Source organism: Centrocercus urophasianus, unplaced genomic scaffold (assembly GCF_019232065.1).
Source record: "Centrocercus urophasianus isolate 14NV4802_14NV808 unplaced genomic scaffold, USGS_Curo_1.0 seq_11, whole genome shotgun sequence".
In the NCBI taxonomy this organism is placed as follows: Eukaryota; Metazoa; Chordata; class Aves; order Galliformes; family Phasianidae; genus Centrocercus; species Centrocercus urophasianus.
In genome coordinates, this window is record NW_024884253.1 from 11,947,369 (window position 1) to 11,965,991 (window position 18,623).

At 36.6% G+C, this 18,623-nt stretch overlaps 1 protein-coding gene across 7 annotated transcripts in view; it reads right to left on the reverse strand.

Annotated features, from left to right (window-relative positions):
- The window catches only part of COL14A1 (collagen type XIV alpha 1 chain), a 117,960-nt gene that overhangs the window by 38,179 nt on the left and 61,158 nt on the right, over positions 1–18,623 (reverse strand). For all 7 annotated transcript variants that reach the window (XM_042833376.1, XM_042833357.1, XM_042833367.1 and 4 more), the window contains 11 exons: positions 17,500–17,646; positions 15,388–15,462; positions 14,031–14,170; positions 12,960–13,083; positions 11,519–11,662; positions 9,430–9,594; positions 8,086–8,124; positions 7,723–7,861; positions 4,987–5,129; positions 4,359–4,468; positions 2,461–2,619 (listed from right to left, as the gene is read on the reverse strand). In XM_042833376.1, coding sequence (XP_042689310.1) covers positions 2,461–2,619; positions 4,359–4,468; positions 4,987–5,129; positions 7,723–7,861; positions 8,086–8,124; positions 9,430–9,594; positions 11,519–11,662; positions 12,960–13,083; positions 14,031–14,170; positions 15,388–15,462; positions 17,500–17,646 — 1,385 coding nt within the window. The remainder of the gene's footprint in view (positions 1–2,460; positions 2,620–4,358; positions 4,469–4,986; positions 5,130–7,722; positions 7,862–8,085; positions 8,125–9,429; positions 9,595–11,518; positions 11,663–12,959; positions 13,084–14,030; positions 14,171–15,387; positions 15,463–17,499; positions 17,647–18,623) is intronic.

Consider the following 18,623-nt stretch of genomic DNA (forward strand, 5'->3'; position numbering starts at 1 on the left):
GAGAACTGTCCCTAAAGTGGAGCTCTGCACAATTCCAGTACTGACTGGACTCCAGCCAGATGTAACTCTATTTCTTATAACCCCTTTGAGCCTCACCAGCCAATTATTCACCCATCACGTTATGAATGTGCTGCTGGACATTTTGTCCGGAGGATACTGTGAGAAACAGCATTCAGAACTTCAACATTCATGTTATCTTGTTGGCTTGAGTTATATTGGCTTTTATTGATTAAAAAAACACACTAAAACCATTCTAAAAATGTTAAACTATTCTATGTAGATATGGTCTGAAGCAAGCACTGAACTACCCAAAAATTCCAATTTTCATATCAAATTAAAACAATTTTCACAGAATCACAGAATCACAGAATTGTAGGGGTTGGAAGGGACCTCCAGAGATCATCGAGTCCAACCCCCTGCCAAAGCAGGTTCCCTACAGCAGGTCGCACAGGTAGGCATCCAGGCAGGTCTTGAACATCTCCAGAGAAGGAGACTCCACCACCTCCCTGGGCAGCCTGTTCCAGTGCTCCGTCACCTCACTGTAAAGAAGTTCTTGTGCACATTTGTGCAGAACTTCCTATGCTGCAGTTTCCGGCCGTTTCCCCTTGTCCTGTCTCCACTCACCACTGAAAAGAGTCCGGCCTCGCCATTCTGCCCCCCACACCTTAGATATTTATAGACCTGGATCAGGTCCCCTCTCAGTCTTCTTTTCTCAAGGCTGAACAGACCCAGATCACTCAGCCTTTCCTCGTAGGAGAGATGCTCCAGGCTCTTCACCATCTTTGTGGCCCTCCGCTGGACTCTTTCCAAGAGATCCTTGTCTTTTTTGTACTGGGGAGCCCAGAACTGGACACAGTACTCCAGATGAGGCCTCACCAGGGCAGAGTAGAGGGGGAGGATCACCTCCCTCAACCTGCTGGACACGCTCTTTTTAATGCACCCCAGGATGCCATTGGCCTTTTTGGCCACAAGGGCACACTGCTGGCTCATGGCCAACCTGTCATCCACCAGGATTTCAAAATTTTTATTTCTGTTATACACATGGCTTTATAAGCCCCTTAAAACTGTAAAGCTACTTGGACAGACTAAATCCCAATACTCCATTCTCAACAGTGGAACACGTGAAATCCAATGAAGCACAAAGATCTAAGCCTCCCATACAGTCTACTATCTTCCCACATTCAGATCAGGCATTCCCTGACCCAGATCTGCTTTTTTTTCTTCACAATTAGTAACCTCCATTCTTTCCTTTCCGCTAATTTATCAAGACATCTCCAAAATCATAAATATTTGGCATACACAAAATTCTACATAAATCAGCAGCACTGCTAAGTACCTGTTGTGTGAAGGGCCACTCTCCTACTACTACTCCTACTAATTTCCTTTGATGTCCTCTAATTTTTGAAGAAGATACTACTTCATTCTGGTCTTAAATATGACCATCCACACAAGTTCTATTCAGGATGAATACAACGTGCAGAACTGAGATTTTAAAGAATATTATTTGTATGCTTTCTTGACCTGCCTGTAACTTAGTAAAACTTCAAGGCATCCACAGCTGCACAGAGTAAAGAAATTACATCTTCAGCTACACATTTTTAGTCTTACGTAAGCTTTGCTGTTCATGTGAACAAAACCAAATTTTTCAGTGAGTGGGTAATCCAAATTATCTTTTATAGATTCCTGTGTTCTAACAAAAGACACAATTTCTTTCCACTTCTCTTTACAAAGCCTTCTTTAATTCCAAGTTTTTCTAAGTTTGCCTTTTTTCTGTTTCTATTGGGAAGTGACTACAAAAGTTTCTCTGTATAATTGTCTTTACAGACTTGATATAATTATTATCTGCAAGTTTGAGCACTAAGGGCTCTTTTTTTCTGTGCACAGAGAGGTATTTTGAGGGCTCATTTTTGACTAGAAGAGCACTTGCATATAATAACAAGTCAATACGTTTTTGAAACTTCATTCCTATTCAGATCAAGCCTTCAGTTCAAGGTTCACATTCTATGCTAACCTCTCTCTAGAGTCAACAAAGTTCAAAGAAACAATGTTGCTCAGCAAAGAAGCCTTCCCAAGATTCTCACCAGCCTGGCAGTTCTCCCTCAGCAACTAAATCTACCTAAAAGAACAAACAAAACTTGAAGTTAACTAAGGCAAAATGAAAAGAATTCCATGAGTTGCTATGCAAAAAAAAAAAAAAAAGACTAATTATTGTTTCTAGGATAACAATTTCAGAGGAATTAAAGACATAATTTGGGGAGAATCTTTCTCATTTTTAAATATCTTAGTATTTAGATATTAAAGTCATTAAGAAATAGATATACTAAGGCAGAATTTCTGAAATTATGGAGTTCTTCTGTTTCAAATACAAGTTCATTCTGCTTCAACTTAAAGTGCAAAGATCCCAAATGCTTGTTTTTAGGATTTTCAAATGGTTTAAAAAATTGTTCTTATTCTACTCACTGGTGCAGAGTTGTCTCTTGGTCCTCTGGATCTGACCATTCTTCCCAGCACTTCTATGCCATCAGAACTAATGTTCCCTGCTGCATTAATGGTCTTCTCACCTGCTTCTTTGCAGTCAATAATTATTTTGGCTGTAGTCTTGCTGATAACAACATGCAGCTAAAGAAAAGAAAATAAGCTTTAACATAGCAAAGGAGCACATATAACATATTAATGTGCTGGGCATCTTTTGAAATGAGTTCCTCATTTCATGTTTGCTAACAGAACGGAGACTAATCCATAGTAACTAAAGTACATGGCCTCTAGAGGTCCTTTCCAACCTGAATTACTCCATGATTCTAATCTGCTTAATGAATTTAGCTTATTTCTCTGCTTAAGGAACATCTGTGTAAAAACTGGCAACTTCCCTAATTTACTCAGGAGAAAATAATTTACCACTGACAAAAGAACTGCATAAGGTTCATACATCACTGAGAGCTCTTAGAACCTTTGATTTATGTAGTCAGTAGTATTTCTTGGGCCCTGTATGATTCTTCTACATAGTATTGGATTTCACCTTTATAGCTGCTTGCAAAGCCAAAACTAAGCAGTAAAAGTTACTCCGTATATTATACATCACCTCAAAGGAAAACCTGTGAAGCTTTTACACTGAAAAAATATTAAATCTCATCAAGTGCATTACAGAAAAGCTGAGCATATAAACTTTCTTCCTTCTGCCTTGCCTTGCACTCTGCTCTCCATGACTGATGAGCAAAAACATCCCCAACAGAGAGAACAATCCTTGTCACAATTGTCCTGTCACTGGCAAAACTCTGTTATGCAAAAGAAATATAAATTTTTTGGCATGGGAGAGTCCAGATGAAGAGCTGGTAAAAATGCAGTATCTGCTCCTAATAGTATACTACGTGAAGTTCAGAACCCAAGGTGGAGGAGAGAAATCCATGAAGGACTCCTGCAACTGCCTTGCTCTGGGCTCAGCCGGAGCACTGAGTTTGGTCTCCCATCTTTCAAACTCATATAACAAGGATCATCATTCAAAATGTAGAAAATATTTAAGAGGAAAATTTGCTATGATCTTACACATTCATCACAGAATCACCTGTGTTGGTAGGGATCTCAAGGATCATGTAGTTCCAACCCCAAGTCTTCTTCCAAAGCAAGACTTTTAAAAAGTCATTGTTAGACTTCTGCTCTGACCTACCATCTCTTATTTTGCTCTCACAGGTAAGAAAGAAGTCTAAAGTAGTTAAAGAGAAATTGAGTTCTGTGGATACGATCCCACAATCCATAATCGTTGTCGTCCCCCCTTTCTTTTTTTAAGAGAAAGATACAGAAGTCAGGAATAAAATTGAACTACAAAAATACCTTTCGCAACAAACATGCTACAATCCCAACATTACCTCATCTGCTTTTGGAAATAATGTTATAAGATCTCTTACAGCTAAGACAAGTTCAACACATCATTACCCCTTAAAATATGTTTAAAAATAACAATTGTGGTCAAGAGAAGGATAGCTTTTTTTGCTTTACTTTCTCTTTAGACTTTGGTTGACATTTCCAACCTGAACTTTAAAAGCAAAAGCCAATTAATTTCTACATTCTACAGCTCAAGGCAGGTATTTTTAATCAACTCTAAAACACAGGTATAAAGAATGAGATTAAAATTGACCACATCAGCTTCATCATCAAAACAATGATTTGATGATTTGTTTAATGTTGATTCAATATAGCAAAGAGACTTAAGTTTAGTAAATGGTTTCGAACACGCAAAATACATTTCTTTTTGTGGTGGATGATCACATGAAGGAAGATTGCAAAACATGAAAATTTCTCATCCAGAATGAATGGAAATTTATTATTATTATTATTATTGTTATTTTACGATTAGCGTTACTAACCTTATGAAAACTCCCATAAAATATCTTTCTTATTTCAGGGCCTTCGAAAGTCACAGTTTGAAAATCTCCTTTGTAGTCATAGTTAAAGAAAGTCAGAGTTTTACCACCATCTGTGCAAGAGGAAGAATAAGAATTCATAGTTAGGGAAAGAAAAGGCCTGATGCATTATTTGAAAATGTTAATTTTTTATTTAACAAAAAAGATCAAAGATGTCCGTTGTCTAAGAGAAGATATTAAAAAAAAAAAAGCCACACAGACAAAAAAAACCTCACAAACAGCTTTTTCTAGAACTGTTTAAAAAAATTGAATTCCATTTTGTTTGACATTTTGAAATCTACTTATGGTATGAACTAGTGCGAAAGTCAACATTTTATGTGGGAAAATGACAATAACACTTTCAGAGTCATTAATCCTAGTTTACACCAGTGTACTCAAAATTTTACTCCCAACTCCAAATTAGGCTCAATTACATTCAATCTATAAAATATCCACCAGAAACCAGAACCTTCAGAGATTCAGGCAGTTGTTTTAAAAGAAGATAAAAACATTGTCAATAATAAACCTAGTAAAAGAAAGAACCTTTCATACAGTTAAGGAGTAAATCACAGACATGAATCAAAACACTCACTATCTAAAATAACTCCAACCAGTGGTTCGTATTGTTCATTTAAAATCTCCCAAAGAGCAAATGGTTCCTGAGGTGTATCGGGAAGTATACGAAAGAGAAATGTAATGGTGTAGTCTGAAGGGAGACCTTCAGGATGCAAATATCTGTAAAATAAGTAAAGTTTTTAAAACCAAAACAAACATTCAATCTCATGATTTACATATCAAGTGTTCACTTAACACATTTTCTACAAATCTACATCTGTCTTTGGAAATCAAGAGTGAGTAACAATATGAGTAAGCATTTCCAAAATCTGTTCAACTAGATAACTATTATAGAATCATAGAATCACAAGGTTGGAAAGGACCCACAAGATCATCTAGTCCATCTGTCCACCACTGCTACCACAAGCACTAAACCATGTCTCGTAGCTCCTCATCCAGATGTCTCTTAAACACTGCTAGGGACAGTGACTCCACCACCTCCCTGGGCAGCCATTCCAGTGCCTGATCACTCTCTGAGAGTAAAGTTTTTCCTTATATCTAATCTAAATCTCCCGTGGCGCAACTTGTGGCTGTTTTCTCGGGTCTTAAATCAAAAGAATGCTCATGGAAAATGGATAGTTTATCTTTTCCTTTGAAATTTACAAAGATGCTATTAATTTTAATTTTTTTAAATAAATTTGAAGATCAAACCAGAGGTCAGATTGAAGTGAACCTGAAATTAATTAAGTTAAAAGGTTTTAGAATAAATTAATTGCCATTTGCAATATCTTCATTGCAAGTCTGGTTTAATAGGTAATGAAAATGGAAGTAGCTTGGAAGAACCGATGTCAATCAACATCCATCAAACATCACTAATGGATAGAAATTATGAACAGAGACTGTTACAGAAAGGTCTATAAACCATAGGGTACATAGCTTGTACATTCCAAAGGCAACTTATAACAAAATGTAGTCAAAAGAGACCATACTTACAGAAATACAATCTCCTAGAATTCTTGCAGAAGATACAGGAAGCTTACGATATAAAACTGGCATGTTATTTTATTTCCTGAAGCTTGTTAGTTAGCACTTATGATTTAACTTCACCTCTCATTCTCAAATTCCAAGATAGGACAAAAGAAATACCAGAAATTACTGCCTGTATTTTGAAAATGTTAGTTAGCTTGATTCCTTAATTCATGCTAAAGGGATCTGAAAGAATCCTGGCAGGTTCATTTAATCAATTTCTTTTCCCAAAATATGATCCTTTCCATGTAAAGTTTTTCCATCACTTTTAATATGCATCGATAAGAAACATGCTGGAAAAAGAGTTAAATATGATATACAATGTGTACGTTCCCCACAGTGGTCTGTAGATGACTATAGTTGATATAGTTTATATTACACATTTTCTCCAGAGAGAAAAGAGAGAGATAATTTAACAGGTGTAAGAACAAAGCCTTAAAGTATGTCCATTATAAAAGAAACAACAAAAGAAAATTCAATAAACAGATGGGGAAAACACCAGGTTTGGGGATACAGAAATTAAAAAAGTGAACTGAATTAACAATACTTGGCGGACATATGACATGAGAAAATAAAAGCACTATTATTCAGACATACCTGTACATCATCAAGAGAAAGGCATTCTCTGAACCACAAAACAGACTGAAAGCCTAAAGTAGTAAGATTGGGCTGGATTGGGCTGGGGTGGCAGTCAGAGAAGAGCACATAAATGCAGCAGATCCAATCAGAAAGAAGCAGGAAAGGAAAAAGAAGTGAGCAGTTCTAATCTCCACTCAGTTTAGAGCCAGAAGGAAACTTAACAAGTAGAATGTGACACAGCTCCAAGAAGGATGGCTCCAACTGGGATACAACAGGCTAATCACATAACAAGAATAAGAAAAATTTACTAAAACATTTATAAACCATTTCACAGTGTTATTCTTTCTTGTTTGTCTCAGCTAAGATGCCACAGTGTTAACTCTTCTCATGTTTAATACAGTAAAGCCATTGCTGTTTTCTGTTGCCATGTAACACAAATCAGGGAACTGGACATGAAGGAATTAAACATAACCTACACATTGCTGAGAGAAGGAATGAAGATTTTCCCATCAATTCCCCTCTGAGGACCAAAGGTAGGTTCTATGGGAGGTTTTTTTTTACTATCTCTTCCACACCTCTGCCAGAACACAGTCCTTGATACTGAAAACTACACCCTCACTGGTGTAGGAAGGTACGGTAAAGTGCTTAGAGAGACTCATTTTAGCATAAGGAGAATAATCATCCTCTGTATTTATTACATACATAGACTGAATCAGAAAGGCACCTAAAGCAGCTTCCCACTCTCACACTTCAAAGAAGCTCTCTGCTTTTCCATTCACTTCAGACAAAGCGTAGGAAGATGAACGTTATTAGATTAACACCTTTCCTAAAAATAATTCTGTACTCTGTGAGACATTAACCTTTTACAAACCACTACTGATATAAGCCTGCATAAAATTGCTAGATGCCAAACTTGCATGTACCTGAAACTGGCCCATACAGGAAACCCCAAATAGCCACTGAGTTTATCTACTTTTTCCTAGCTGTTATTTTTGAAGGAAACCAGTTGACGCTGGACACCAAATACTCTATTAATTACCATTACGTAGATATGACCTGGCATCTCTGCTCATCTTACATAAAAACAGCAACCCTCGAAATGAATAATTGTCTGCAGTGGGCAGTTAACTTCATGTGTTCTTACAAATATTTATAAATTAATACATACTTTGTAGGCTGGGACACCAGGGCATCCTTGTGCAGTCTGTAACATGGGTAAACATTAAAAGTACCAGGTTCCATTGAAACCCCATCAATGGCTGAAAACTCCTTTTCAACCAAGCCAAACATTTCCATCATTTTAAATCCTGGAAGACACCAAAATATATATCTTATTAATTTAAATTAAATTAACACCACATTACAGGAAAGAAAAAAAGGACAAAGCCAGTTGCATCAACAAGTTTCCTATCACCATCTGTAAAACAGCTGCTAACGTAAAGGTTACTTTATTGCTTATATTGTTAAAAGTAGGTAACAAAAAAAAAATTTCATAAATCTGAAGCAAAAGCCAAACACAAAAATAGCTTACCTGCAAAGTTGTCACCATCTTTAAATACCAGTGGACAAGCTAAAAAAAAAAAAAAAAAAAGAAAAGAAAGGATACATTTGAGGATACAAGTGTGGTCCCATCAGATCAGAACAATGATCTACTCAGCTCAGTACTCTATCTTCAAAAGCAGCAAAAGGAGATGCTGTCTAGGAAAAGCATGCAAGTCTGGCTACTTTCCACTCATTCAGTTTTGCTCCTCAGAATCCACAACGGCTGTAGTAAAGATGTCAAACGGCACATCCCTGAACATTCCACATAAGAGCCCTTTATACAACTTTGTCCATGAATTTGTTCTATCCTTCTGGGAACCAGACTTCAAAACAAATTGTGGCAAAAATTCACTGCCTGCTGCGTAAAAAAGTCTATCTTGCTTTATGTTTTAACCAAACATCCCCAGTTCTCTGTCTGTGCCCTTCAACCTAAGACTACCTCAAGTTCAATTACATTAGCAGGCATTCTCTGTACCTTTTCAAACTCCACACACAGCCTTCATGTGAGAGACCAGTACTGTATACAGTCCTTAAGATATATGCACACATATTTAATAACTGTTTAACTTTCTGTTATCTCTCTTCTTGAAGGGAAGAATGCACAGTAATCTCCTCCAGGAAAGGTGCCCTAGGAAAGCAGTGAGTCTACATGCAAGGTGTCAAATATGACACCCCACAGCACTTGCTTTTGGAGATTGCTTTTGGAATACAAGCACAAATGACAAATAAATATTACTGTTGAATATTCTCAACATTCTAAGTTCTCGCTAACACAGAAAGTAGATACTGGTCAAAAACAAAGAACTGAGGGAACACAAGCAACATTCTTGCATTCACCAGTTCAGTGCCTGTTTCCCATACTTTTATGAGTCACACGTGATTCACATCAGCTATGCACTGCCCACTTCCTGGCTTATGTATCAGAAAACATGGTGTGGGCATGCACCTAGAGCCATGTGAATTGTCAATCTGTAACCATCAGATGTTTTTCCAGAATGTCTTCCCCTTGCTTTTCATAAAGAGCCTGAACTGTGGCATTCTGATAGATTTCTAAGAATTTGAGCCTGTTTCAAAACTGAAAAAACGTTTTTTTTCTCCCACAACCAATGGATCTATTCTAGCCTTTTAGCAAACAACCACTAATTATACTGAAATTATAACACCTCCATCTCCTTATTTTTTATGGAAATAGCATTACAGTTACAATATCTGCATGAAATTATATTTAGAAAATCTATTTTCATAAATATCTATTAACAGGAAATTGTTACAAAAAAAACCAACATAGTATTTAGCACTTATTTTAGAAATAAGTATAAGTCAAATGGCTAACTTGCTGATGCAGTTTCACAAACAAAAGTAATCAGCTCATCTTCAATCTTTGTAAAGGCATCAAAGTCATCCACAAAGAAGACATGTCTTTCACTGGGCTTGCTGCCAATATTAACTAACTCTGAGTAATCAGCATCAGCAACTCCAATAGCAAAAAAGCTGAATCCTGTAAAACAAAAAAGAACACTCTTGTGAGTTATTCATTTAAAGAACGGAAATGAAATATGAACACAGCTAGATTTGCACTGGCTCCTTTTCTGATTAAATACAGTAATGGAAATTTTCTTACTGTTCAATCACACAAGACAATTCACACGTGATCAAAAAGAAAGGTGATACATTCTCTGTGAAATATTGCTTTTGGCTATTTATACTTCATAAGTTAATTAAACCTTAATGTTTAAGTGTTCTCTTGAAGACATAAAGGCTAGACAATTGTTTAAAGTTTTAGCATATGTTTGAATTCTTTTTTAATTTAATGCTTTATCACCCATAAATATTTCCACTCACTTCAGGTAAAGTGTAGGAAGAACATATTAAGTATATCAGAAATACAAAGCACAAAAATTAATTTCCTATGAGTCTTCTACAGATATTGTTCTGTGCCATATATTAATCAGAATTTTCAAGCTACTGCTGTCTCATGAATGAATACTAAAATGGATTCTTACATCATCAGTAATTTAACTGCACTGATCAAATTTGTTCTATGCAACCTGCATGAATATATATTCTAATCTTTGAGCTGGGCTTCAAAGATTTAAATGAAATGAGAACCAAATCCTGAATCTTCGAAGAGCAGCAAATTAAGCAAAAGTTATTCCACATTTTCCTTTCAATTAAATATAAAGAAAGATCTTGTCTAGATCAAGCTGAATATTGTTGATGGACATACTGCTCTTGTACATCTCAAGCTCAAATTTACTCTAGTCAAACAATATTTTATTTAAGTTTGAATGAGGCCCAGGACATTTATTACCTTCTACAGAACTTCTAGCATAACAAAACTTAGATTTAACATATTATAACATCTTCACGTCCCATCCAACAGCAGCACCACTTCCTGCCAGTCTCTATCACAGATAAGTCTGTACTTATCTGAAGTTTAAGTAGACCACATGCAAAAGGAAACGGAAGACAGGAGGTTATTTGTCCAAGGTAATTGGGATGACACAACCGGTCAGCAGCTGAATCCCCATCATTTAGCTTCTCCTCTGGAAGTCATGGACAGTTTAATAGGTAATATAAGTAATAAATAGGAGACAACTGCAAAACTTACATAACAGATAAACATTTTTTTGTTTAGTTTAGGCATAGACACCAATTTAATGTAAAATATCATTTTTGTTTTCTTGATTGCTGTTTAAAACAATGTATCCATGCCCTATTTTCTAAATGTTTGTTTAAATGTTATTTAAAAAGGCACTGAATTCATCATCTAAGAATGATGCAAGCAGACAACTAAGTTCAGTGACTACACTGGATTTCAGGAATCAGTGGTATCCACTGATATTTTCATAGCTGCCAAAGCCTAAAGACTAATTACGAGGCACATATTTAATTTCCTCTTAGACCTCCTCAAATCCAAATGATGAGAGCCTGTATCTTCTGTCCTTTAGCTTCATTCTATGTGACATTTGGTGTCCTTAGGATTTCAATACAAACCTCAGCCATTTCTACATATCCAACCCTGTTCTTACCTCCAGGCACATAACATTGCATGCCTCTTTGTTTAAAATTGGTGTAAAAAAACAAACAAACAATGATTGTAAGATGAGAGCATATGAGAATCAGCAAAAGAACATACTGGAGAACTTCAAAGGACCTCCTGTATACAAAATAAAACAGTTATTTTTGCTGTTAACCATAAGACTACATTTCATATACACTGAACAGATTAATATGATCGTGTTCTCTAAATTCTTTGCCATGGGAGCAATTTCATTAACTGCTATGTTTGCTGTTTTATTTAAAGTTGGAAAACACTTTGGAACAAAATTGACCCTTTTTTTTTTTCCTCTAAATATGAGTAGTTACAATTCATGAAAAAAAAGGAAAATACAAATAGTTCTTAAAACTACACAATTTACCATCTAGTTGCATTTCTCTGGAGACTTTGTTCACATCATCCTGTGACCGCCCATCAGTAATGACAACCAAAACCTTTGGAATGCCCTTTCTCATGCCCGCCTCTCCAGTAAACAAGACTTCTCTCGCATGTTTAATGGCTTTGCCTGAAATAGAAAAAATTGTGAATATACTTTCTCTGTGACATGAATCCAGTAGCTTTTCATATCATATGTTAGATACCAAAGAAAGGAGAAATCTCCATATGATCTGTCTCAAAAATATCTGCCCGGATGTATATTTTAAGACCTGAATAATTATCATGGGACTGAAGTAAGCCGACGACTTTGCTGTAAAAGGATTTCGGCAGTTGTTGGGTCCTTGGCAGTCTGTAAAATAGTGCATTTTGTTGGTATTAAAATAGAGATTCAGAAGTTTAATTTTGACCACAAGTTTTGAAAACTTGACAGCTTCAGTCATCAGTTTCTTTAGTCCAGAAGGTGAAGTTGAAGAACATCTTTGAAAAAGGGTATTTGGTGCAGGTTAGAGATAACAATAAATTCCCTTTCTGGTTTGTAGGGGCACATCCAGTTAACAACAGAAAGTACCATGGTAGCATTTTCTTGAGTAAACTGAAAAAGTGTCATTTTGATACTACTGAAATTTGATGCAGTGCAACAGCTGCAAGAAATTTCTGTGCAGTCTGAGAATAATAAAACATATGGTTTCCAACTTAAACTTTAACCCTTGCAGTACTCATCTTTAATTTCTTCTCATCAGGGAATTAAATAAAGTAACTAAAATGTAACTGCATTCACTTAAGTGACCTGTTGTCCCAGCTCAGTCTTAACTATACCACTGAGGCTTAACTGTCCTGGCTCATAACCAAGCAGACCTTCCACTTTGCCCACTATTTCCCAATATTCTCTGCAAGCTCCCTTCCACCTTCTCCGTCCCTCACACTTTTCCACTTGCTAAGTTGATTTCATCTTCCACAATCTCAAAAGCCATTTATTTCTGCTCAACTCTCTCCTCTTGTCCTCCCTCCCTCCCTGACTGTTTATCTCTGTTGGGCAGAGGGGTGCATACTCAGCAGTAGAAGGTGAAGGGTGTAAACTGTAAGCTTTTTAACTTCAAAGCCCAACTTCTCATCTCACTGCTTGTACCCTAATGTCTTAAACCATTTAGCAAATGGAAAATAAAACAGAATCCTAGAATCTTTTGAGTCAGAAGTGGCCCTTAAAGATCATCTAGTTCAACTCCTCTGCAATGAACAGGGATATCTACAGCTAGATCGCGTTGCTCAGAGCCCGGTCCAGCCTGACCTTGAATGTCTTCCAGGGACAGGCCATTCCACCACTATCTAGGCAACCTGTTCTAGTGTTTCACCACAGTTACTGAGGCTAAATGCTTTACAGAGAGAAGCAGGGACAAAATCTGCATCATAATCATGACCTTTCTCACCTGTTTTTGTATTTCCTCCTTTGTAGGCTATTCGCTGAATAGCCTCAAGAAGAGTCTCTTTTGTTTTGTACGCATTCAATTTAAATTCTGTCCTGGGATCATCACTGAATTGAATTATTGCCACCTGTGCATACAGAAGATGTGTTTATTATTAGAGCACCATCCAGTGCATATAAGCAAAAGGCAAGTGAATTAGAGCATTTAAAACAAGGATTTATCATGTAATTTTGCTTCATCCTTAAATGGAAGCCAGAACTTTCTTCTTTTAAAAAGGACTCAAAAAATAAAGTTTACTCTCCAAATCTCTGGCAACCACTTAATACTTTCTGTTTTCATTTTGCAACAAACAGAATGAGAAAAGTAACACCCACTTTGGCAAAAGTACTCTCAATCCAGCCCAAAAGTAAAATCCTACTTACAGATGCTCACACAAGTACAGTTACTCACACGTGTACAGTTACTAGCACACAGAACTACAAGGACTTTATTCAATCTCCATGAATGAATAGCTGCACAAAAGCAACTTAGAGCTGGGCAGCAACACTGAAGCAAGCAATAGAAACGTGCAAGAATACGTTCTGATATATGCTGTTACTTGTGTCAAGACTTTGTATTTCAAAACTGTATATTAAACCTCTACAACACACAGAACATATTAAACTTCATATTCTCTAAATGGTGATCTTGAGGTGAAAGAAGCTGCTCTCATCCTTAAACTAAGCATGAGTGCCAGATTCGGAAGCATCACAAGCAATAAATGAACTAAATGAACCTTTCATTTTCCTTATCAACACCATTTCTATCTTATTTAGATATAACCACCACAGTGAATACTTATGCAACAATATTAACAAAACAAACCTCATTAGACTGATTCAGAGGTGACTGATGTGATACTTCAAGCTTGCAAAATTAATACCATGAATTTTACCATATAATGTGCAAAATAAGACATTAAAATTATTTCTGCCATTAAGCAGATTATATATTCTATATAACTGTGAAATTCTGTCAATAACATTTTGATTCATTTTACTTCTGGTACCCCGTCTGTCTCCAAATGTTGATTACCTGTGTTCCATCAGGGCCAATCTTATCCAAAGCTCCAACAGTGCTATACAGAAAGCTTATTATTTTATTGAAATTGTCATCTCCAATACTCCATGACCCATCCACCAGGAACACCAGATCAGCTTTGGCTGCTTTGCATACTGAGGAGAAAAAAAAAAACAAGTATTCCGGAAGTAAAGCAGTATCTCAACTCCTCTGAAAATTTCAAAAATCACTTCAGAAAATATAACTGTCGTGAAAAGTCCTTTTTAAATGTTAATAATGCTTTAGGAAAGTGACCTGCTGGTATTGATTTCAGTGTAAGTGCAGTACCAGCTAAGCTCTGCAAGAGGTGAATGATCTGCCCTGATAGAAGACACTTTAAGGCAATAACAGTTATTTAAACCTAGGTAGCCACTTCAATTTTTATTTAGGCTACTAAATAAAGTCACACATGCACTTTGCATGACATAGCAATAGTACTCCACTGTCGAGGTTCTCTGTAGAATCTTGCCCACACCTTAGCTCCTCCTCTTAACAGTAGTTAACTGTAGGAGCAGTGCAGGTTTCCCCAAATCATCTTATGTTAGCATGTTCTTATGCAAAATAGCATGCAGAGCTTTATACATTCTCACATGAGTTGTGCACTCTTTCATAGGATCTGGAAAGCTTCAGAGCACATCAGAACCCAATTCTATTGCTGAGGGTCAGAACATAGCAAGTTTAGTTTTTTTAGCATATTTCATCTTGAAAATAATTCTTCTAAATCCAGAGAATGGGATAGAAAGATAAATATTTGTGTTTAGTTTTCTGCTGATTATGTCTTGACTAATAATAAAAAAAAAATAAAAATAGAATGCTCTTTTTCCTGTACTTAGGGATTAAATTCTCAATTGATGTAAACAGATCTTATCCTTGGTTTCCAACAACAATGATCCCCCTCACAGAAGCACTCAGGTGACTCTGTACAAGACACTACATGTTCAACTGATAGACAAAAGGAAGCCTGCATATAAAGAACCTGAACATGGCCAACAATTTTGTCATTAACTGAAGTAGACATCTTTTTTTAAATAGTGCTGTTTTAGAAGTTTAATTATCCCTCAGATATCTGCTTCCGTTGCAGAATATGTATGGTTTAAGAGTTCTGGAAAAAGAAAATCTCACAGATGCTAACCCTCCTTTCTGTACATTTCAACAATGTAATAATGATGTCAGATTTTTGGCCCATTAAATTTAAGCCAGCTGCCTTAACAGTGTAGTTTAGTCGTAGCAAATGCATTCTGACATGTGATCTCCACGGGTCTAAAATAGAATCAGAAGCAGAAAATCATGAAACATCTCAAAATTATTATAAATCCACACATGCAGCACTTACCTTCTTTTGCAGGAGGGATTGTAGGTGGTGGTGGTGTTGTTGAAGGAGAAGTTGGTGGCTGAGTTGGAAATGGTACTGAAGAATAAAAGAAAGGAATGTAAAAATGCTTCAAAGGGAAGCCCAACCTATTTTACTTACATTAAACAGAGCATTTTCTACTCATCTCCACATTCCAAATTCATTATCTTTAACCAACTAATAATGCAATTGGACAGAAAGATAGGTGAGTGTGTCACTGGTCACCTAAAAAAGTACTGTAATATTAGAAAGCAGTTAGTGGGTGCACTTCAGTGTGAATGACAACTGATTGCTGAAATACAACAGGAACTGTCCATTTCCACGTTCCCCAGTGTAGCAGACCATGTGGTAGCCCCATTATGACATATTATCCTTAACTCATCTCGTAAAACATCAGTGTTCTTTTCCTTTCTGATAACACCTAGTCCTTAATCAAGAAAGTATATCTCCACCCACACTGAAAGGAAGAAGAGATTAGTCCTGCCATCCAAAACATCAAGACAGTGCAGGAGCAAGCCAGTGTCTGCATCCAGAGCAAAGCACAGCCACATTTTTCTGAATTCTCTGAAACACCTTAGTATGTTTACAGCTAGAAATGCAGTTCCTAGCATAACTCTGCAGGACCGTGGCTTCAGTGTTTGCAGCAAAGTTTAAGCAAAGATTGCCATACGGAAAACTGTTTACTCTGTCTTCATCTGCTCCTAAAAATAAGGTTTGGAATGACAGACTCTCAGAAACCTACCTAAATACATGATGATCACTGATATAGTTTTGGCTGAATTCTCAGATATAATAACCACATGCTTTGATATCAGTAGCTAAGGAAAAGTTTCCACGCCTTGGTTCAACAGCACTTTTTTGCTTCGTAAGAAGCAACAGAGGAAATAAAAACTTTATGCCTGCAAGTAAGACTACTTAGTATTTGCCATAACATATGTGATGTTTAACAGGCAGCAAACAGAGTTAAATACAACACCTTCACAAAAGACATCAATCCTTGGGAATGTTTAGTGCAAACAGGACTCATTACAAGCCCCATGTCCACACCCATGTTTACTCCCACTGAAATTGATGTTTTTCCACTGGCTCCAACAGGAAAAAGGACCAAGACTCTGAAAAATGTGCAAAGAGACTGATGTCCTGGACCTCCATGAACTCAGGCCAGGAGCTTCCACTTAGAAAGAGCCACAAGTTTCAGGGCTCACAACACCAGAGATAGCCTGCATCTTGAAACAATGTCTTTTTCTGATGTGATACAGTAATCTGTTTGCATGAGAAATCCACATACAGGCAGAAGTGTCCTCTTCTCAACTTATCCTACTAACTTCCCTGAATTGCAGAGCATACAAAACTCATTCCTCATGCACCTGTGTAAGTTTGTCCTATATAACCCAAAGTATGGGCAGGTGAACAGTAGAGGACAGCAATAAATGTTATCAACTATGAAAGAAGGGTAACAGTCCTGTGCTATTTAGTAATATAGCATGAGAAGTGTATCATCTAGACTGAAAGTAGAAGGGAAGATGACATTTCCTCCTTGAAGAAGAAAAGGTAACATTAAAATATGTTTACTTAATTATGCTAATCCCATATTTTGTTTCATGGTATTTCGAACTTCAGAAACAGCTGCAAGAGAACTTTTGTCTCAAGTTACTGAAAATAACACAAGAAAAATGGTCTTTTTCCTTCTTTTCAGGTACATAGGTAGATTGGGTACCAAAGTCTCATTTGCAGTGGTGAAAATTTTACTAAATGACAAGAACTGAAGCATATAAAACCTTCTCTGTTTGCTTCATTTTTCTGTAGGTTTTTTTTTTTTTTTTTTCCTAACCCACCATCCCTGTTTCACTCTCATTAAAAAGTCCAGCAGAACTGGGGAATGTGACTTCATAAATGAGACAAAACAGAAGAGTAAGAATCCTCTGGAGAAAGCAGCCTTTTGTGTACTTCTGTGGAGGAGTCACAATGTAGTAAATAAAAAGAAACCTCAGCTAAAGGAAACTACATAGGAATAGCACGTTTGTAGGCAATCAAAAAAAAGTAGAAGAAACAAGCAATACTGCTGCTGGCTGAACTCATATCTGCTTTACTCACATGTTGTCTCCATGATGCTTACAGCAGGGCCCTCTATCTCTTGAAGCTGTGCATGGACACTGATTTTATATTCAGTTCCAGGCATTAGCTCAAAGAAGCAATGTCTGGGTGTCCCTCCACCAAGATTTACCTCTTGTTTTTTCCCATCTGGAATTAAAAAAAGAAGAAATCATTAAAACACAGTTTTCATTGCAGTTTTACCAAAAAACATAACAGAAGTCTGAAATTAGAATGGAACTTGACAGCCAACAAAGGGCAAGTAGTTGACAGAAACTTATAAACCATATGCTGCCTTATTTTTTGATATTCACCTCTCTGCAGTGATCTATGGGGGACATTTCTTGACACATCCTTTGTATAAAGTAGCAGTTGAAGGCTATGTCAGACATCTGCAGGAAAAATGATGAATTTTGCCCCTTTCATTGAAGTTAACAAAAACACTAACACTGTCATCAATGGGCTTTGGATCTGGTCCTAAATTATCAGTCTAATGAGGAATTGTTGAGTTATGCAATTCCATGGCATCCTTTGTCTATGCCTCTGGTTCTCAAGAGTCTATATAACGTTCTTAGTAATTGTGAGAGACTGAAGTACACATTGTACTCCAGCTTCCAGCAGTAACCACTTTAAATGTTGGTTAAGAAAGAGAGTTTTACAGGATTTTCAGATAAAGTCTATTAAATTCTGAACTGGGGAGCAAGCTCACAGTGGAAAAAAGCCTGCGTACTGCAAATAGCACATGGAGTATTTCAATAATAACAAGCTGTCAGCAAAATTTATAATTTGTACCAGAAAGAATTACAGCAAAATATAAGTAACTGATCTCACATTCTACAGAATATAAACACAAAATGCTAACCATTCACTGCCAAGGAAAAAACATTTGCTTGTCAGGAGGTGTTAGATTAGTATGAAAATAAATGATGACTTTCGGAATGAGTCAAATACCCTACCTGACTATCAAAACTCTCCATGACAGAGGTCAATACAAAGCACTTGTTCACACTTAAGCTTATTCTGCTCATACTTAAGTTCTGTTGTCTCACATAAAATAATTCTGGGAGTTCTACAAGATGAGGAACAAGGTACCAAAAATGTAGAATACTAGCTAGATAGGAAATATG